Raw genomic sequence first — 17,164 nt, forward strand, 5'->3', positions numbered from 1 at the left:
AGGAGGGGAGGGCAGCTCAGGGATTTGGGGCTAGAGGAGAGATGGTGTGGGGGAGAGTATAGCATCAGAGCAATGAAAGGGAGTGGCCAATGTCCTCCCGGGAAGGTCGGGAGAGAAACACAGGCATTCTCACATTGTCACATTTTTTGAGAAGGTGCCTTTAACTTGCAGGTGGGCAGAAGAGAGCGTGAAAGGGTATGGGAGTCAGGCTCCGGAGACTCTCTGCCAACCGCATTCCTCTTCCAGCGGAATCTCAGCAAATCTCCGAGCAGGGAAATGGTGATGGCAAAGAACCCGACAACCTACCAGATGAGGTGTTCACTCCAACGCTCATCTAGAGACACTGGAGTTAGGGCAAAGAAGAGTTTTTCCAGCCCCAGCAGAATCACTACACCCTTTTATAAGCCCTGCTCACTCGCTCTGTCCCACTGGCCTTGGTGCACGGCAGTGAGATGGAAGGCATTGGGAATTTGGCAGGGAGCATCGTAAGCGCCAGGGAGGCTGGCCTCAGCTCCCAGAGACAATTCAGCACCCATGGGAGTTGGGTGAAGCCGGCCACAGGAGCCTGATAGAAAAAAGGTTCCAAGCTTATGTGTAATGACATTTTCCCTTGGGCTTCCTAAGTGGAGAGGCTAAGGGTCTGAGCTCATCCCATGGCAAATGGATAAGGGACAAACTTAATTACGTAGGGCCCTGGATTCTTCTCAGTTATAACTGTAGGGGGCAGAGAAACCAGGGGACATGAATTTCGAAAGGGCATCGGCTCTCTTCGGAATATACGCAACCCTGGTTCGACGAGGCAACCATACGCATGGCTTCTGAAGTCTGAGGCTATTTCCCAGCTGACAGCTTGTGTCATTGTCGTCATCTCATACACAATAAACAAAAACTACAATGAAAAGGATAAGGGGAATGCAGTCATCCGCCAGGAGGTTAAAAAAAAAAAAGGTATTTTTTGAAAACTGTGCGTTGTTAATTAGGGGAACGACTGGATCCCTCACAGAAGACTGGAGCCGAGGAGGGCAACGTTCGTCTCAGGCAGCTCCAGCGCAGGGGCCATCGGATGCAGGGAAAGGTCTGGGTGACTTATCAGGTCCCTTCCAGACCTCCGATCTTAAAGGAGGCAGATACATAACCCATGGGGCCTTGTTACTTTTTAAACTGATAACTTGCTTCTGCTCAAGAAGAGCTTTGTGGGTCTAATACACTAATTCCACCTGCAGACAGCCTTCCATCTACAGATCCCAAGGTGCTCTGCCAAGAGCTGCCGCAGCACCATTCCATTTGGGCAGGCGGAAACACTGAGGCACGGAGCCATGAAGAGAAATTTCCAAGGTCACACAGTGCATCCTCTAAGGGGATCTGAAAATAGACGCCGCGTGGTTCCGTCCGCCGACTGATTTGGGGGGTTTGGTTTCAGGACACCACTCTCTCTCCTCCTAAGTCTCTGATACTTTCAGACGGTTTTAAATTCTCAAGTGGCTTTCAAAGTCATTTGTTTTAATCCAGAAAATAAATATAGGGCAGATAATTTTCGAAGTGAGGTGATTAAGTGTCTTGAAGGGATATGGCTGAATCAAGCGCAAAGCAACTCCATCTTCAAGATTCTAGGATGCAGCCCATTCTGTGATGTAACTCCAAGAGCCTGCCGTGCTGAGTCACACTGTCTGAGCCCAACTTCAGATCTCAAAACCAATGGAGGCTCTCCAGGAATATGCACACCTCTAGACCCTCAGACTGAACATCTAGGAAGCTGATTTCCCTCTGGATCCAAGACGACGGCCAGGCCTAGATCAGATTGCTGGGAACACCCTCCTAGAGATCAAAGCCCCAGGACCAGGTGCCTTTCACGGGGACTCCATGGTTCCCCACGTCCTGGGGCAAATTACTTTAAGAGCTGCGATTCCAGTCTTTGAAACAGTGCCACATTCTGAAGTGAATGAGGTGGTACCTGAAGGCTCTCTGATCCCGTTGGCGGCCACGATTGCATTAGTATGACAAGCTTCGTGCGTTTCCGCCACTCATTACAGGGTAATTCTGAAAATGCTTGGACCTCATCCCTGTCCTCCCCCTCCCATCCTCAGTCTGGCCATCAAGATATGTTTAGCACCCCCACAGACTCTCTTTGAGCCCAGATTTCTTCCAAGTACATCAGAACAGCCAGCAGCATTGTAAGAGCAAGACTAAGAGCAAGGTAGCCGGGGCTATGTCAACAAGGAGACGCCCACGCTTACCAAATAGGGGAGGAAGGAAGGCAAGGGCTTTTGCTTAGACACATAAGGGCACTGGCCTCTGTCCCTCTGTCCTGACACTAGAAGTCTCGGTCTCATTCCCTCCAGTGCACACTCCCAGAATCAGCAAGTCAGAGGTAAGTGGGGTCCTGGCCAAGGCCCTCATGCCCCCAGCTACTCCCATCTCTCTCTATGCCCCTCTCTTGGTTTGTGTGCACATGATTGTGCCTATAATTATAGGCACGTACACGAACCTTCTAATACCGTATTTACAACACTATGTCAATGTTTGGGGTGTTATTAATATAGCTGGCGAAACCAAAAGCAGTCGTTTTCTACTTGTGGTTTCTGAAGAAATAGATCTGAAGCAATTTGTATAATCTAAGGGAGCACATGGGCTGGATATGGGCTCCATCAGGCGGACAAGCTCTCTGCCTTGTGGTTACGCCATAAATATGCATGAGGAGGGCCCACCCTATAGGAAAATCATAGGTTCCATATATTTATGGCATGTGTAATTGGATAAGGATTTGGGGATGTGCTGTACATGTGGCCTGCGTAAGTCGGCTGTGTTTTGCCAGGAGGATGCTCGCAATACCCCCCACGATAGCGGAATGCCTCCCCCATAGGCAACCTCGTCACGACCTACTGGGTGGGAAGAGACAAAGAGGAGGCTGCTCGGAGGCCGAGGGAGGCTGGAAAGAGCTCCCTGGTCCCCACTTCCTGGACAAGAGTCGTTTGGCCATAGGCCCAGGCCCTGCCTCAGCCCGGTCTGGGTCCAAACTGTAAACGGTGTGTAGCAAGGAGATAGCATAGCCATCCCCCACCACCTCCAGCACTCCTTCATCTTGTTTTTCTCCGATTTCCCCGATTCCCTGGTCTTTGGTACACCGTGTTGGTGCTGACCCGGAGACCCAGGAATGGAAATCAAGTTCCTACATCTCTGCCCCCAACGGCACCATCCCCTCCTCACACCCTGTGCGCGGGCTTGCGTCTGCAAACCCTCCCTCCGCACCATGGAGCAGAACAGCCTCTGCCTTCCCCTCTGCTATGCTTTGCTCACAGGTCCTGAATTGTGCTTTCAAGCCCACCATCCGGTACTGGCCGGCCTGGCGTGGCGCCCACCATCCATCCAGCGGCTACAAAGAGGAACCTAGTGGTAGCGACCGATCCAGACGAAGCCTCTTCCCCTCTTGCCCCCGACGCCCCTCCTCACCCCCCTCCCCTTCATGGCATCAAATCAAACTGCAGCAGACTTGACAAATCTATTTGGCACGGTTCACTCAACTATTTCAACCCGAACAGCCCAGAGAGCCGCGCTGACACCCCTTGAACGGTGCGGAATCTGCACGTTAAATACAGACATCTGGGAGACGGATCTGCTAAGGGGGGAGCAGCAGAGATCACCCCTGGAGGGGAGGACGGGCAGGTCTCCCTCGTCACCCACCACACCCGCGGTGGGGCAAGGGAGCGTGGGGAGGGAGTGATGCCTTACTGGCAGGCTTTCCATTCTCCAGCCTCCTTCTAGGTTAGCCAGAGAATGAATTATCTAATGGGGAAGGGAAGGGGCTTTTCCTCTGCCCCAGCACTTTTTATGTGAGCAGGATGGATTCACTAAAAAACCAAACAACAACAACAAAACGAAAATGAAATTACCCCTTGGCTCCTGGGCAAAGAAATTTAGCCAAGGGTGAGAAGAGAAAGTGAGAGAGAGAAAGAATAATGCATCCAATATGAAAAAGTTGAGACTGATTCCAAAGGAGCCCAGAAAGCTAAATTCAATTCTCAGGAATAGCTTCCCTGCAGAATGAATACCAGGGATAAAGCCAGGGAGGACAGCATTCTGTCAAAATGTGCAGTGCTAAGGTATTTCCGAAAGCAGATTTCCTACAAATAGTGTTTTAAATAGCATCCCAGTCCATCTGCGTGCTTTTAAAATCAGCTTATGCTACAGTATCCCTCTGGCCAGCACTGCTTAGTCATTGCGCCTGGACAGGGAGGCTGTCAGGTGAAACTCCTCCTTCTCCCTCAGGACCCACTCCGACTCAGCGCGGGCCCTCGCCTGCCTGGCTCAGCTTCTGGGTTCCACCAGTTTCTTATTGAGCAGGGTGGGTGGGGAGAGAAGGCATGAAAAAGAGTAGGTTGGGGAGAGGACTCAGCCCATGCACCTAGCATCCAGTGCCAGCTCCGGCTTGCCATTTCCAAGCGATATTTGCAACTGAAATAAACAAAGTCAGTGAGAAACCAGACCTGGTTGAACATGATAAGGTGAGGAGGTCCTTCAATTAACTACCTCACTTTCCCTATTCGTGAAATGAGGAAAGTGTGTGTATATGTGTATGTGTGTGTGTGTGTGTGTGTGTGTGACACCTGGTAATATCTAGAAGCCGTGATTTTCAGATGAATGGTGCCACGTTACTATGGCAATTTTAATAATGAAAAAAAATCCACTGCCTTAAAAACTCACATTTCCAGAGCGAATCAGTGCCGACATTACAGTGGAGCATTTTCTCGGTTCAAGGTTTCCAGTCTCCCCAGCGAGGGCAAGCAGCCTCGGGGCAGTGGTAGGAGACAAGGAGGCTGTGTTTGCAAACGATCTTTGGCCTCTCTAGGTGCGGTGCCACGTGTCCCATTTTGATCATCCACAGCGTGACAGACAGGGGAACCGTAGCGCTAAAGAGGAGGGTCTCTTTGCCTGTCCCCACTTCCATTCAGGGAAGGATAGGCACTCTCCTCCTAGAGCTGGGAGCCAGCGCATGACCGTGTTCTCCCCCCCACCCAGGTGAGACCACCAGCCACTTCCAATAAGCCCCCTATACGCTGCGTGCACCTTATGAGCAGTGTATCGCCAGTGCCGGCCCGGGCCCGCTCACCGGCAGAATGCCACGTGTCTAAGTAAGCCGAGCGCCAGCATTCATCCTTGTGCGCAACAAAAACCCCACATCACCCACACGGCCACACCTCTGGGGGCCACAGACACTGAAGACACCAGCTGCGAGAATTCAATGCCTTGCCGCCAAGCGTGATTGCCAGTTCAGATCCCATCCCTGACAAACTGAATTTCTCCTCATTATTTATTGTCCTCTTTCTTCTTCGGGACATTGTGAGTCCCTCTCAGGATTTGTGCCCTTTCATTTCCAGACCTCGGTAACTCCTGAACTACAGTTTCATGTGGCTTTGTGATTGTTAACCCAGCATGTGGAAGGGACTCAGGCCATAAATGCTCAATGAATCCTGTGTAGGGAGGCGCGGACTGGGAACGCATTTTCTCCTTCATTTGCAGTCAGAGAGCACTCCGCAAGCTTGCTCACTCTCTCTCTGCTGTGCGACATGCAACAGCAGCCTGGCTGTCGGAGAAACCGTGTTTTCCAATCGCTTTAGCATAAGAAAGGATATTTTCAGGGCCACCGCCTCCCACGCCTCTATCAATTATTTGAACCTCACGGAACAAGGCCTCCTCCCCTCTGTGGGGTCAACTGGAAGCTCCTCTGGTCCCAAGCCTCCTGCACCACCCCAGCATGCCTTTGAGGTGGGGATATGGGTTTTACCTTGTGGTTTTTGCCATGCCGGTACACCATCCAGTCTTCACCGTTCGTGCTGACTTCCAGCTTGTACGATTTGACGTAGTAGCCATTCTGGGTTTCCCTGGAAATCGCTCCTTGCGTGGCAATGGCTGTAAGCATGGTTAGAAAGTGCAAATCCACCTGAGGGAGAGCAGAGGAGGAGTGAGGGGGCCGCAGCTCCTGACAGGAGGGCAGCATCTTGCTTTTTCTTCAAAGGACACAAATGGAATACCCGGCTTACAAGTCGTGTCTGTGATTCCCTCAGAATCAGTGCGATCAGTTATCAGTTTGCAATTCCAAGCTGGACGGTTAATCTCGACTTATTTGACACTGGATTGGACACCTTTGAAACTGTAACTTGATTATTTTTCTGCTTTTCTCTTCTTTGCAAATCTGAATGGACGGTAGTCAGTTTATCTTAAAGGGATCCTTGAACATCTAGAACTGTGACCCCTTCTTACTGGACTACAGCCCGCCTTAAGTAGTAAAAGCAGATGCTATTCTAAAGGAACAATGGCTAAATCCACGCCACCCCGCCCACTCCACCCCAGTCCAGTCCAGTCCAGTCCAATTCACTTATGACCCCCTTGTTGCAGCGTCTCAGCTCAGGGCTGCTTTGCCTCCCGTGCCCTCAGTCCCTCAATCCATTGTGTATTTAGTCACTCAGGTCACTAAAGGGTCAAAGGGCATGCAGAGTCTGCCCAAGCAATTAGGCTTATGCACCAAGTCCTGACCTTTCGCTTGATGAAGAAGATGGCCAACATTTGGAGGCACCTTTCTCCCCACAACGCCAAACCCATTTGGAAATTGCTTTGGAAAAAACCCAAAGGAATGCCATTCCTTTGCTGGCCACGGCGTTTCTTAATGGCAACCTCTGTGTGATCAAAATTTAGCCAGCACTCGCAGGTAAAATTTGAGTCAGGAAGCATTTATTGGCTACTTACTATGTGCTCAGCATACTAAGCAATTCAAGAGAAGTATGCGGGGCTGCGTATGTGTATGACAGACAGCTGGATAGCAATAAGAGAAAGTTTATGATTGAGGCCGAAAAATAAGGAGTGAAATCAATGGGACATTGATTATAAAGGAGAGCGTTCTGGAAGCTTTGCAGGATCAGAAGGGTTTTTGGAGAGGCAGAGGAGACACAGTTACAAAATGGCCGGAGGACTGTGCTGTTAGAACCTCTGTGGACTCCCTGGCAGTTTCTAAGTAGCCTTTCTCCCTTTCCTGCTGCCTGTTCCACAACATCCTTCTCAGAGCGGAGGTCACTGTGTCACATCAGAACTAGGACAGGATTGTCAATGGGTCACAAGGCCGTCTGGTATGTGTGTCATAAAAGCAGTCATTGCTCTAGCATGGACCCAGAAGCTGCTCTTCCCTGGGGGATGGGAGCTGGACCAGTCTGTAGTTTCAGGGTGATTATTCAACACAAACTGCAAGTCTTATTCAGAAGGAAGGCAAACAATAGTCTGAAAAGATGCCGCAGAGCATCTGGGCAACTAGAGTTTCATTCCCGGTAGTGACATTTTCCCATGTGTTCTATCTTCTCTGATAGCTATGTGCAAAACCTTCCTGGCAGGGCTCCCTCCAAGTAGCAAAGATCATGAGAGGCTGCCATGCTCAGCTAGCGACTCAAGTCTGCCCTTAGGAAGACGCCCTCCCCCTACCAAGTCTCTGATGCCTCCCTCTGCCAAGAATGAGGAAGATCTGGAACTGTTTATAGAACGTCCCATGGATATCTTTACTGAGAGGCAAACAGCACCCAGGCCAAACAACTTCTCCGAGGCCTGGTAAGTGTCACAAGGGCAGCGGCAGTGTCCATCTTACTTGTCATTTTATCCCAGTAGTTAGCACAACACCTGGCTAAGTCTATTCGTGCCTGGCACATGTGTTTTTGGATGGATGGATGAATGGGGTTCTCGAGTAGGCTGTGTTTATTTTCTTTGTGTCCTCTGTCCGCTCCAGGCGAGGAGCCACCTCCCTTGTCCACCAATACACGTGCCCTCTGCACACCCTCTAGTACATCTGAGTGAGTACCTGGAGATATTCCTTGCTGGAATCCAAGTTGGGTGTCCAGCCATTGTCGTCACCATGGAGGCGGCTTTGCTGGGGTGTCCACCTTCCATCAGAGTAGGTAGATGAGGCACTGATCTGTTCATTGGCAATCCGGCCAGATTCCATTCCCAGAGGGACATTGCACTGGAAGTCTGGGGAGTGGAGATGGTCAAAGGCAGAGTTATGTCTCTCAACCTCGAACCCCTGGGACTCTCAAAATGTTGCTCCCTCTTAGGGGCAAGTCCTTGCAGGAACTCGCTCATCTTAAAGACCTCATTATACGCTCGCATTTTAAAAAACAACCCTGCCAAGTCACAGACTTTGACAACCCCTCTGGGTCTGAAAGAAACTAAATTGGGCCTAAAAGAAGTCAGGCTGTGGGTAAATAAGAATCATCATACAAATTAAAAATACAATCTAAAGCACAAGAACTGTTGGTGCCGCAGGCTACGGATGCTCACAGACACCAGATGCACCGATATTGAAATACAGGTAAACGTGTGATAGACCCGTGGCAATCTGGGTGGGCTGATACATCGTGGGAAGCTTGCTTTATTAATAAACACCCAGGAGGCACTTTTGCTTCTTTCTTTCACTCAACTGTCTCGAGTTCTGGCACAGAAGACAGACATCACAAAGCAGTAAATGCCTGTCTTTGGGACACCTCTCCACGAGCACAGGCGTGTCACTCCATTCCCCTGAGCCACTTGCTTGGGCAAATGGACCCAGAAGTCACTGAGTCTGGCCATGCACCATTAGCTCAATTGCTGTCCTTCCCACGGATACCACAGGCACTGGTCAATATTCTTGTGTGCACGTGTCTGATAAAGACCAGCAATTTTTTCAGCTATCAAATTCATTCTCTAGCTCTGTGACTGAATTGGCCCATTGCAGACCCTGGTGCAATTTGCAATACTGTTTTCCTGTCACTCAATCTTCATGGGCTTTTTGAAGAAGCGCAAAAGCAAAACCCAGAACAAAACTTGTCACCTTTCCGGCAGGCCAGGCTGCCCTGTGCGTAGGTAGGCACGCAATAAGCTGTCTACAACCGTGGCACGATTTCCCCAGCTCCAAGCAGCCTTCAAGTACGTCTTTAGTACTTAAAGTTATCCTTTGGGTTTCTCGGTGGAAATGGCAGCACATGTGGGGCACACATCCTAGAGGAGCTGATGTGAAGATTCAGGAGGTGGGAGTAAACGTTGATGGAGGCCGGAGACTCATGGCCTGGATGGGAAGTTCCAGGGCGGCTGGCGCCAGAGCTATACTTTATGCTTTGCACGGCACCTGGCACATAGCAGAAGCCTGGGAACTGTGTATACTGGAAGCGTGCAGTGGAAGTGCAAGCGTGTACCAGTCTAGTGAGAGAAGCTCTACCCAGGGCCAGAGATGTTTTATATATATATATATATACACACATATATATACATATATATGTATATATATGTATATATATACATATATACATGTATATACACACATATATATACATGTATATGTATATGTATACATGTATATACATGTATATGTACTGTATATGTATATACATACATATGTACATATATATGTATATGTATACATGTATATACATGTATATATATATACGTATATATATGTATATGTATATCATATATACATATATATATATGAGAGAGGTGTAAAAATTACTCAGTTTTCTGACAATGGCCACTGAGGCTTAGAGAGGGAGAAAAATAGCCTCAGACTCAAAAAATGTTAGCACAGGGTAGGGAACTCTATAGAGACGTCCTCACTAACCTCCCTTCCGTTCACAGATGGGAAAACTGAGGCTTGCGATGGTTCTGAGACTTACTCTGGGAATAACTAATTCTTGGTACACATACGTACTTTGTAAAGAAAGGAGTACCCAGTCGACATCTGTTCTATTTTCATTAATCTCTGCCTAGCAAGAAGATATAGCCCCCATTCCCTGAACTCAGATGCTACTATAAATTCTGGAGAACTGCCCTCTCCTTTCCCAGAGGCCAGTCTGTCTTCATTACATGTCCTCACAGCCCTGATGGAAGGACAGGACAGAGGTTCCCAACTGCCCAACTCACTGTCTGGTGGCTCTTGATGGACCAGGTAGTAGCGTGCAGAGAAGCCATCCTTGGCCACCGCCATGTCTGTGTGAAAGGTCAGAGAGAGGATCCCAGTCGACGAACGGAGTTCAGAGGGTGTTTTGGTCCCACAGTACTTGCCAATCAGGGGGCCGACTGGACATGCAAGACAAAGACAAGTCAGTAGACATGGGAAGGTCAAACTCCATTTTCGATACATTTACACTTGCCACAATCACCAGTCACTCCATGGAGCATCCTTTGGGTATGCCTTGGCATAAAAGAATGACCAAAAATAGGTCTTAAGAACAACACGTAGTATTTTTCCTGGACATTAAAAAGTACAGTTCACCCTTGAACAACACGGGTTTAAAGTGTGTGGATCCACTTATACGTGGATTTTTTTTGGAGAAATACAGTACGCTCCTGTAAATGTATTTTCTTTTCCTTATGATTTTCTTAATGACATTTTCTTTTTCTCTAGTTTCCTTTATTGTAAGAAGACTGGGTACGCTACACATAATATATAAAATATGTATTAATTGACTGTTTATGTTATTGGTAAGGCTTCCGGTCAACAGTAGGCTATTAGCAGTTAAGTTTTTGGGGACTCAGAGTAATGTGTGGATTTTTCAACTGCATAGGCAGTCCAAGTATTGTTCAAAGGTCAACCGTACTTTCCCTGACCTGGCTTCATTCTGTTCTCTCCCTCTGTTCAGGGATGGGCCAGAAAGCTGTCATGATGATGCCTGTTCTACAGAAGAAAAAATTGAGGTTCAGAGAGGTCACATGACTTTTCCATGTTCATACGGCTAGGAAATAACAGAGCTGTGACTCAAACCTGAGTTTTCTGACTAAGTCCTAGGCTTTTCTCAGGAAATGAAACTGCTTAGCCATCAAGTCTCCCTTATAGTGCAAAACACTAATACTGACCACAAAAGGGAACAATTGGTTTCTTCACCAATACAGATTCTGCTCAAGACCTATGTTGGTCTCCCCCTGAGAAGCACCAGTTCCTCTGGGCCTTGGGTGATGCACCTTTTTGATATTTGTGATTGTCTTAATAATAGTAAAATCATAGTAATAATAATGGTGATGAAAACAGTTTATTTATACACATAAGACACAGAGTTTAAGTGACCTACCCAGGGTTGCAGAACTGCTCAGAGCAGAACCAGGATTCAAACCTAGTCAGTCTGGCTCTGGCATCCTATTGGGGCATAGTGGTCACTGAGTCACTTTCTCTGGAAATCCTGACAACTTGGGGTAGAAAAGAACATTACCGATAGGTTTTCTCATCCTCATCCAAGTACCTACTCACTCTCCTCCTATCCTTCTCCAAAAAAATACCTCCAAGAAAGGAAACTGCCTTCCTGTAATTTCTCTGAAATCATCCTTGGTGAAGAATACGAAGAGAAAGTCATCATGGGTCATACACAAACCCTAAGGAGCTTTGAAGTCTTTGTTCTCTCTCTCTCTCTTTTATCGTTACTAAAGCAATTCACAGGCAAAGGCGAAGCTCCTGAGAAGGATCTCGTGACAGCGACATCACTTACCATGAGGAATGCCGTCCCAGATGTCCAGCCAATCGTATTTGCAGTCTCCTTCGCCCACCTGCAAAGGGTCATGCTCCAGGTCAAAGGTCAGAAACTGCAGGATGATCTCCATCTTGGGTTTGGCCAGGATGGTAAAGGTACAGTCCAAGTTGTGTGGGTACTTCTCGGGAAATCCAGGGGATTCAATGGTCCCGTTGGGGCTTGTGAAGTTTTTTGAACAGTCTTCGGAGCCTGTATGTAAAAGAGAACTGTAGCATTAAGAAAGGAGAAGAACATGCCTTTCTCTCCTGCCTCTGTCACATGGGTTATTTACATGTTGGAGCCCCAATCCCCCTACTCGTGACGTTTTTGTTTTCACTGGAGTGGCCCTTGAAGCAACATACTCTTCACAGCCACGTCTCAAGCCTTTAAGCCAGACTTTCTTTAGGAGAGAAATTAGGGGAGGAGAGCTGGCGTGCTCTACATAATACAGTAAGATCAGCAATTGAGGAGTTGGGGAGTGGAGGGGGGTTAGAAAGAAGTGTGTGTGTGTGAGATACAGGGAGGGAGGGAGGGAGAGAGAGAGAGAGAGAGAGAGAGAGAGAAAGAAAGAGAGAAAAAGAGAGAGATTCTCTTGAAAAGAGGAACAGAGCCTTCTTTCTCAATTACTCAGCTGCTCGCTCCAGAAATGTAAGTTATTTCAATCCTTAAGGAAGGCTTGCTGATTGCCAGCAGGGAAAACAATGTTACCCCTTATTTATTGCTGACCTCAACACTAGCCCCTATTGTCCCAGAGCCAACCCAGTGCCCCCTTCTCCCTCCAAGATCCAAGGTGCCTCAGGGGAGGGGCAAAGGGGAGCTTGGGTCTCATTCATGTCATGACTATATTAAAACGAGCTGCTCTGTAGTGGCCAGACAATTAACAATCAACGTTTGTAGCTGGTGGATCACAGCAGGGCGTTGGGGATGTTAAAGGCCGCTCCGGCAGCAAGTTTGGAAAAATGTGGCAGTGTATTGACATTTGGAAGGCTTCTGGTTCCTTTGTGGTAGGGATGGCCTTGTTTTTTCTCCGAAGCTCTTGTGTCTGCTTTCCTGGGACTCGCGGAGGCGTTCTTATTAAATGCCGCACACATTCGCATCCCGGTGCAGGCTTGGACGGCAGCAGGAGCTCTAAGAGGATTACAGCCACGAGATCTGCTAATGCCTCTAGGTGGAGTCGCATTAAAAGGGCCCTCGTGTGCTTTCACCCAGCCACCATTGGCCAGCGTGGGCTTCCGACCAGCCCCGGGACGCTGGGCCCACGGAGCAGCACGGGGCCAGAAGCGATGCCAGTCAATTGCAGTGGATGTAAAGGCTGGACAATCGCCATTGATTTCACTACGCTCCGATTTTAAAATTAAAAAAAGCTAGCAGGATTTATGAGGAGGATAATAAGCACTCTAAGCATGAAGAAAAAATACAGAAATACTCGATAAACCAGGTGTTTACTGGCAGGAAGTGTCCTCTGGGGATCCTGCTGAAATATAACTGTGTGATGTCAATACACTGTACAGCGCTGTGCCCTGGCGGCGTGGGGATGGGGGATGGGCGAGAGCTAACCTTTTCAGCATTCCCAAGGCTCCCTGAAGTGCCGCATCTCTGAGGCTCTGCACTCTGTCAGTCAGTCACAGGCGGCCCAGTGGGCAGCTGGGTCCAGAGGGCTGAGCTGGGACGGCCTTTCCCCAGTTTGTTTACCACTGAGCCCCCAGCTTTGTTTACTGCCAAGCCCCACGCTCCGGAGGGCCTCCTCAATGGTTTGGGATGAGGCAGTTTGGCAAAGCGAAGCCAGCTGGCCGGTCTTTGGGGGGCTGAGAGGAATCTTGAAAAGGTTAGTGTTTATTGCCATTGTGCAGCCTTCTCCATGTGGGTCACTTAGCCGGAGGAAATTAACTCTCTAGCCACAACTGGCTTCCAGAGCCGGAAAAGGCATCCTGACATTCCCTCCTCAAGTTTGCTGTCTTGTCATTCCTTCTCAGGGCAAGGGGAATCCCCACCCCACCCCACCTCGTCCCCCCCCCCCCCACAGGAGCGGGGAATTTTTGGTGGAATCTTTCTTTGGTTCCTCCCATCCATGGGGGAAAATTCGCCCACAATGGACACCTAGTAAGTCGAAGACAGGCCCGGAGAATGCGACATTTTAAAGCACCCACAGCTTCCAGGGTTCTGAGGTCCTGCACTTCACTGGTCAGAATTTTTCAATATGATATATATTCTTTTAACGCTTATTCATTTTTGAGAGACAGAGAGAGACAGAGCACGAGTGGGGAAGGGGCAGAGAGAGAGGGAGACACAGAATCTGAAGCAGGCTCCAGGCTCTGAGCTGTTAGCACAGAGCCCGACGCGGAGCTCGAACTCTTGAACTGTGAGATCATGACCTGAGCCAAAGTGGGACACTTAACCGACTGAGCCACCCAGGTGCCCCCAATATAATATTCTTATGGCAAAACAACCAACCAACCAACCAACAAACAAACAAAAACACCAAAAAGAATATGTATCTATCTCTGACACATAGCTATCCATGGGTATATTCTCTGGCTTATTTTAAATGAGGAAGAAAGACAGTTTTATCCTTTTTACGCAGAACAGTCCAACTTGTCCATTAGAACGGTGCATTCGTCTGTAATCGTGCCACCTCATAGTTTGGACTGTGGTCAAAGTGTCAGAAAGCAGGCAGCTGGATGTTAAATGTGGGGGAGAGATCTCACAAGAGGGTGACGATCTTGGGACGAAAGGGGCGTCTTGCAGACATCTACCTAATCCAAGATCCTTTTCTGCAATGTGTTAAAAGCATCAGAGTTTAAAAAAAAAATAGCTCAGTCAACAAATACGCAGGTTCACTCAATGCTAAGATTGTCCACACAAGCTGGGGGATTTTGGCTGCAGTGAATGGCTTCATACCAAAGGACTCTGGTGTGAGAAGTGCCCACTCCATCTTTTTCCACTATAAATTTTACAATAACTCTGCAAGCAAAGGAAGAATCCACACGCATAAAGCTATTTAAAACACGGTGGTGGATTTATCCAAACTGAGCTGGGCCTGCCCTCAAAAGGTGAATTCAGTTCAGGGAGCGGGAGCAGGCGGGCACTCCAAGTTTTCTCTGTCTGTGGATGACCCCAGAGATTTCAGATTCTGCGATGTCTTTGGGCACCAGGAAGGAAAACCTGATCTTGAACTTTGGTCAAGGGAGTCTCAGAAAACGAATGAACAACAACAACAAAAAAAAACCACCCACGTTTTCCAGTGATTCAGTTTCCAATGTTACTTTTTAAGTTATTTTAAAATTCCTTTCTCTGTTCTGCTCATGGTTTGGCAATTTGAGATCCTTTAAGTCTGCGAGCTGTTTCGGTTTGCACTTTTGTATGTGAGCAGTCTGGTAATATATAGACGCGTTTAGAAACCACTTCATTCAGGGGAGACGTGGACCTTGCACTCCAGCCACATGTCCCCCTTTTGCACCTGAATTGTGGGTTTGTGTCTGTCAGTAGAATTCGGCAGCTGAGCTTCCACAGTCCTCGGTACCATTATTTTGGGTATCTGTGTTTACAGTCCCAGCCCCCCCCCCCCCAGCCCCGTCTTTCTCTATGAATCTGACTAGCAAACATAGCTATGTTTGTTTGGATTTCTTCAGCATGTTCACGCATTTCTTTCATGTTTTGTGGATGACGTAAATTTTGTGTATTTTCTTCCAGGACTCCCACAGTGGAAATGTGGGTGCAGGGAGGGCATGGCATCTGGAAGAATGCTCATCTTCCTAGGCTTCTCAGCTTTGAATTTTGTAGCCCACGCATGTATGTGTTTTACACAGCGTTGCCCTTCATGCTGAGGGCTGTTCTTTCAGGCAGGCCTGATGGCAGGTGAGAGTGGCCCCCAAGAAGACCACTGGGCTCTCATTTTCTCTCTTGCGTTCCTCGGAAATATGGCTGTGGTTGGCAGGGCTCTCTCCCACCACAGGAACCTCTGTCCTCTGTCTTTAGGGAGTCCTCGTCCTTGAAGTAGGGTGCCCCGTTGGTCCATGCCTAAGCCACCTTCCATGGCTGGTGCCATGGTGTCGAGGCATCCGCAGACTATCTGTCCTCAAAACAGTACTGCTCAGTTATGATACCCTCTGTGCATTTTAACTTTTAACATCAAAACTGCATGATGGATAGGGTTAACATTCATCCTTTCGGTGGCTTTCTGGAGAATACGGCATCATCCCTTGTGAAATACTAAGTCAGGAAGCATGAAAGAGACATGAACTTTAATGGTCCTGCTCACCCTTGTTCTGACTTTCCTCGGCCAGCTCTCTGGACGACCTTGCTTGGAGCTGTTTTCCGTTCACTGTCAGCACGGGAGAGCTGAGTGACAGCTTTAGCACTGGTGACCTTGCTTTCTAATTGACTTCCTGGATCCCCTGCTTGCCACGTCACTCAATAGAGCCCTCATTTTCACAACCATAGCACGTTAATCGTACCTTTACTTGGTGCTTACGCCTTCTGCCTCATATTATAGTTTTCCTTTCAGTCGACATATCTATTTACTTATGTTCATCCAACGGCGTCTACTGTGCATGGGTTACGTGCCGAGGGTCTTCACGCGTGTTTTGCCCTCTTCTAGTGTTTTATTCCTTTCTGTGCTCTCTCTCCACAACTGCTCCCCAGCAGAAGAGGGTATGATGAATGTTCCATCTGAGCTGGTGGCACTGACTGATCTGAATCTTGTGTAGGACTCTAGGGAATGTGGACTGAGGTATTCAGGAGCCTCACACCAGCCCCCGAGACACTGGACACCGCAGACTGTCAGTCCTTATGACCTCATGTGGGTGGGAAGCATGGCAGCCCGTGACAGACGGACCTTCTTGAGACTCGTGCCCTGGGACAGTCTGTGCTCCCACTGGGGCTTGGAGATGGCTTGACAGAGTTCCCTCGGCCCGCCCCTTCATTGGATTCTTCGTTCTTACTCTCAGGCAGACAAATCTGACAAATATTTAGACAGAGTGGATATAAAAAGTGCTTTCAGCAGCTACCACTTCCTTTCAAGAACTGTTTAGTGAAAAGAAAATATATATGAATAGGTCCCCTTACACTGAACTCAAGAGGCGCCGGACTTGGGCCTCTCGACGACAAGGCGGACAGCCTCCCCTTGTACCAGACTCTGTCTACAAGTTGTAAAACGGAGGCTCAGGAGGGGCCGTGCTGGTAGATGGGGTAGGAGCCCGTGAGGCAGGGAAGCAGGCTGGGGGTGAGGGGAGAACTGGAGGGTGCTTCGCTCAGCCTCAAGATAATGAGCTCTCACACTGGAGGGAAGGACATGCCGCTTAGAGTGCTTCAGCGTAGCTACTGAACTAGCGACTTATGAATAAAAGTTGGCTCGATCCAGTTATGGAAATAAGGATGGGCCCATGTTTTCAGGGCCTCAAGTAATCGAAGGGGGGCCTCATGGAAAGCGGGCAGTCAACTTAAAAGAAGTGAAGTGTTCTCTGTCTCTTTTTCTCCTATCTTTCTGATTGCTTTTCAGGGGGCAGCTGTATCTGCATTTAGGAAGCAGGGGTTCAACAGGTAGAAGTGGTAAAACAGATCAGCAAGGGGGATTCCTATGAGCCACATTTGATTTTCAACGCTACTGGATGACCCCACTGGGAGGATCATACTAAGATCTTTAGAGACTCTAAATACTGAAAAGA

At 48.5% G+C, this 17,164-nt stretch overlaps 1 protein-coding gene across 2 annotated transcripts in view; it reads right to left on the minus strand.

The window, feature by feature from the left end:
* Positions 1-17,164, minus strand: part of NRP2 (neuropilin 2) — a 113,776-nt gene that overhangs the window by 61,457 nt on the left and 35,155 nt on the right. For both annotated transcript variants that reach the window (XM_049615081.1, XM_049615082.1), the window contains exons 4-7: positions 11,481-11,711; positions 9,925-10,080; positions 7,832-8,001; positions 5,780-5,935 (exon numbers count right to left, since the gene is read on the minus strand). In XM_049615081.1, coding sequence (XP_049471038.1) covers positions 5,780-5,935; positions 7,832-8,001; positions 9,925-10,080; positions 11,481-11,711 — 713 coding nt within the window. The remainder of the gene's footprint in view (positions 1-5,779; positions 5,936-7,831; positions 8,002-9,924; positions 10,081-11,480; positions 11,712-17,164) is intronic.

This window comes from Panthera uncia (assembly GCF_023721935.1).
Source record: "Panthera uncia isolate 11264 chromosome C1 unlocalized genomic scaffold, Puncia_PCG_1.0 HiC_scaffold_3, whole genome shotgun sequence".
NCBI lineage: Eukaryota > Metazoa > Chordata > Mammalia > Carnivora > Felidae > Panthera > Panthera uncia.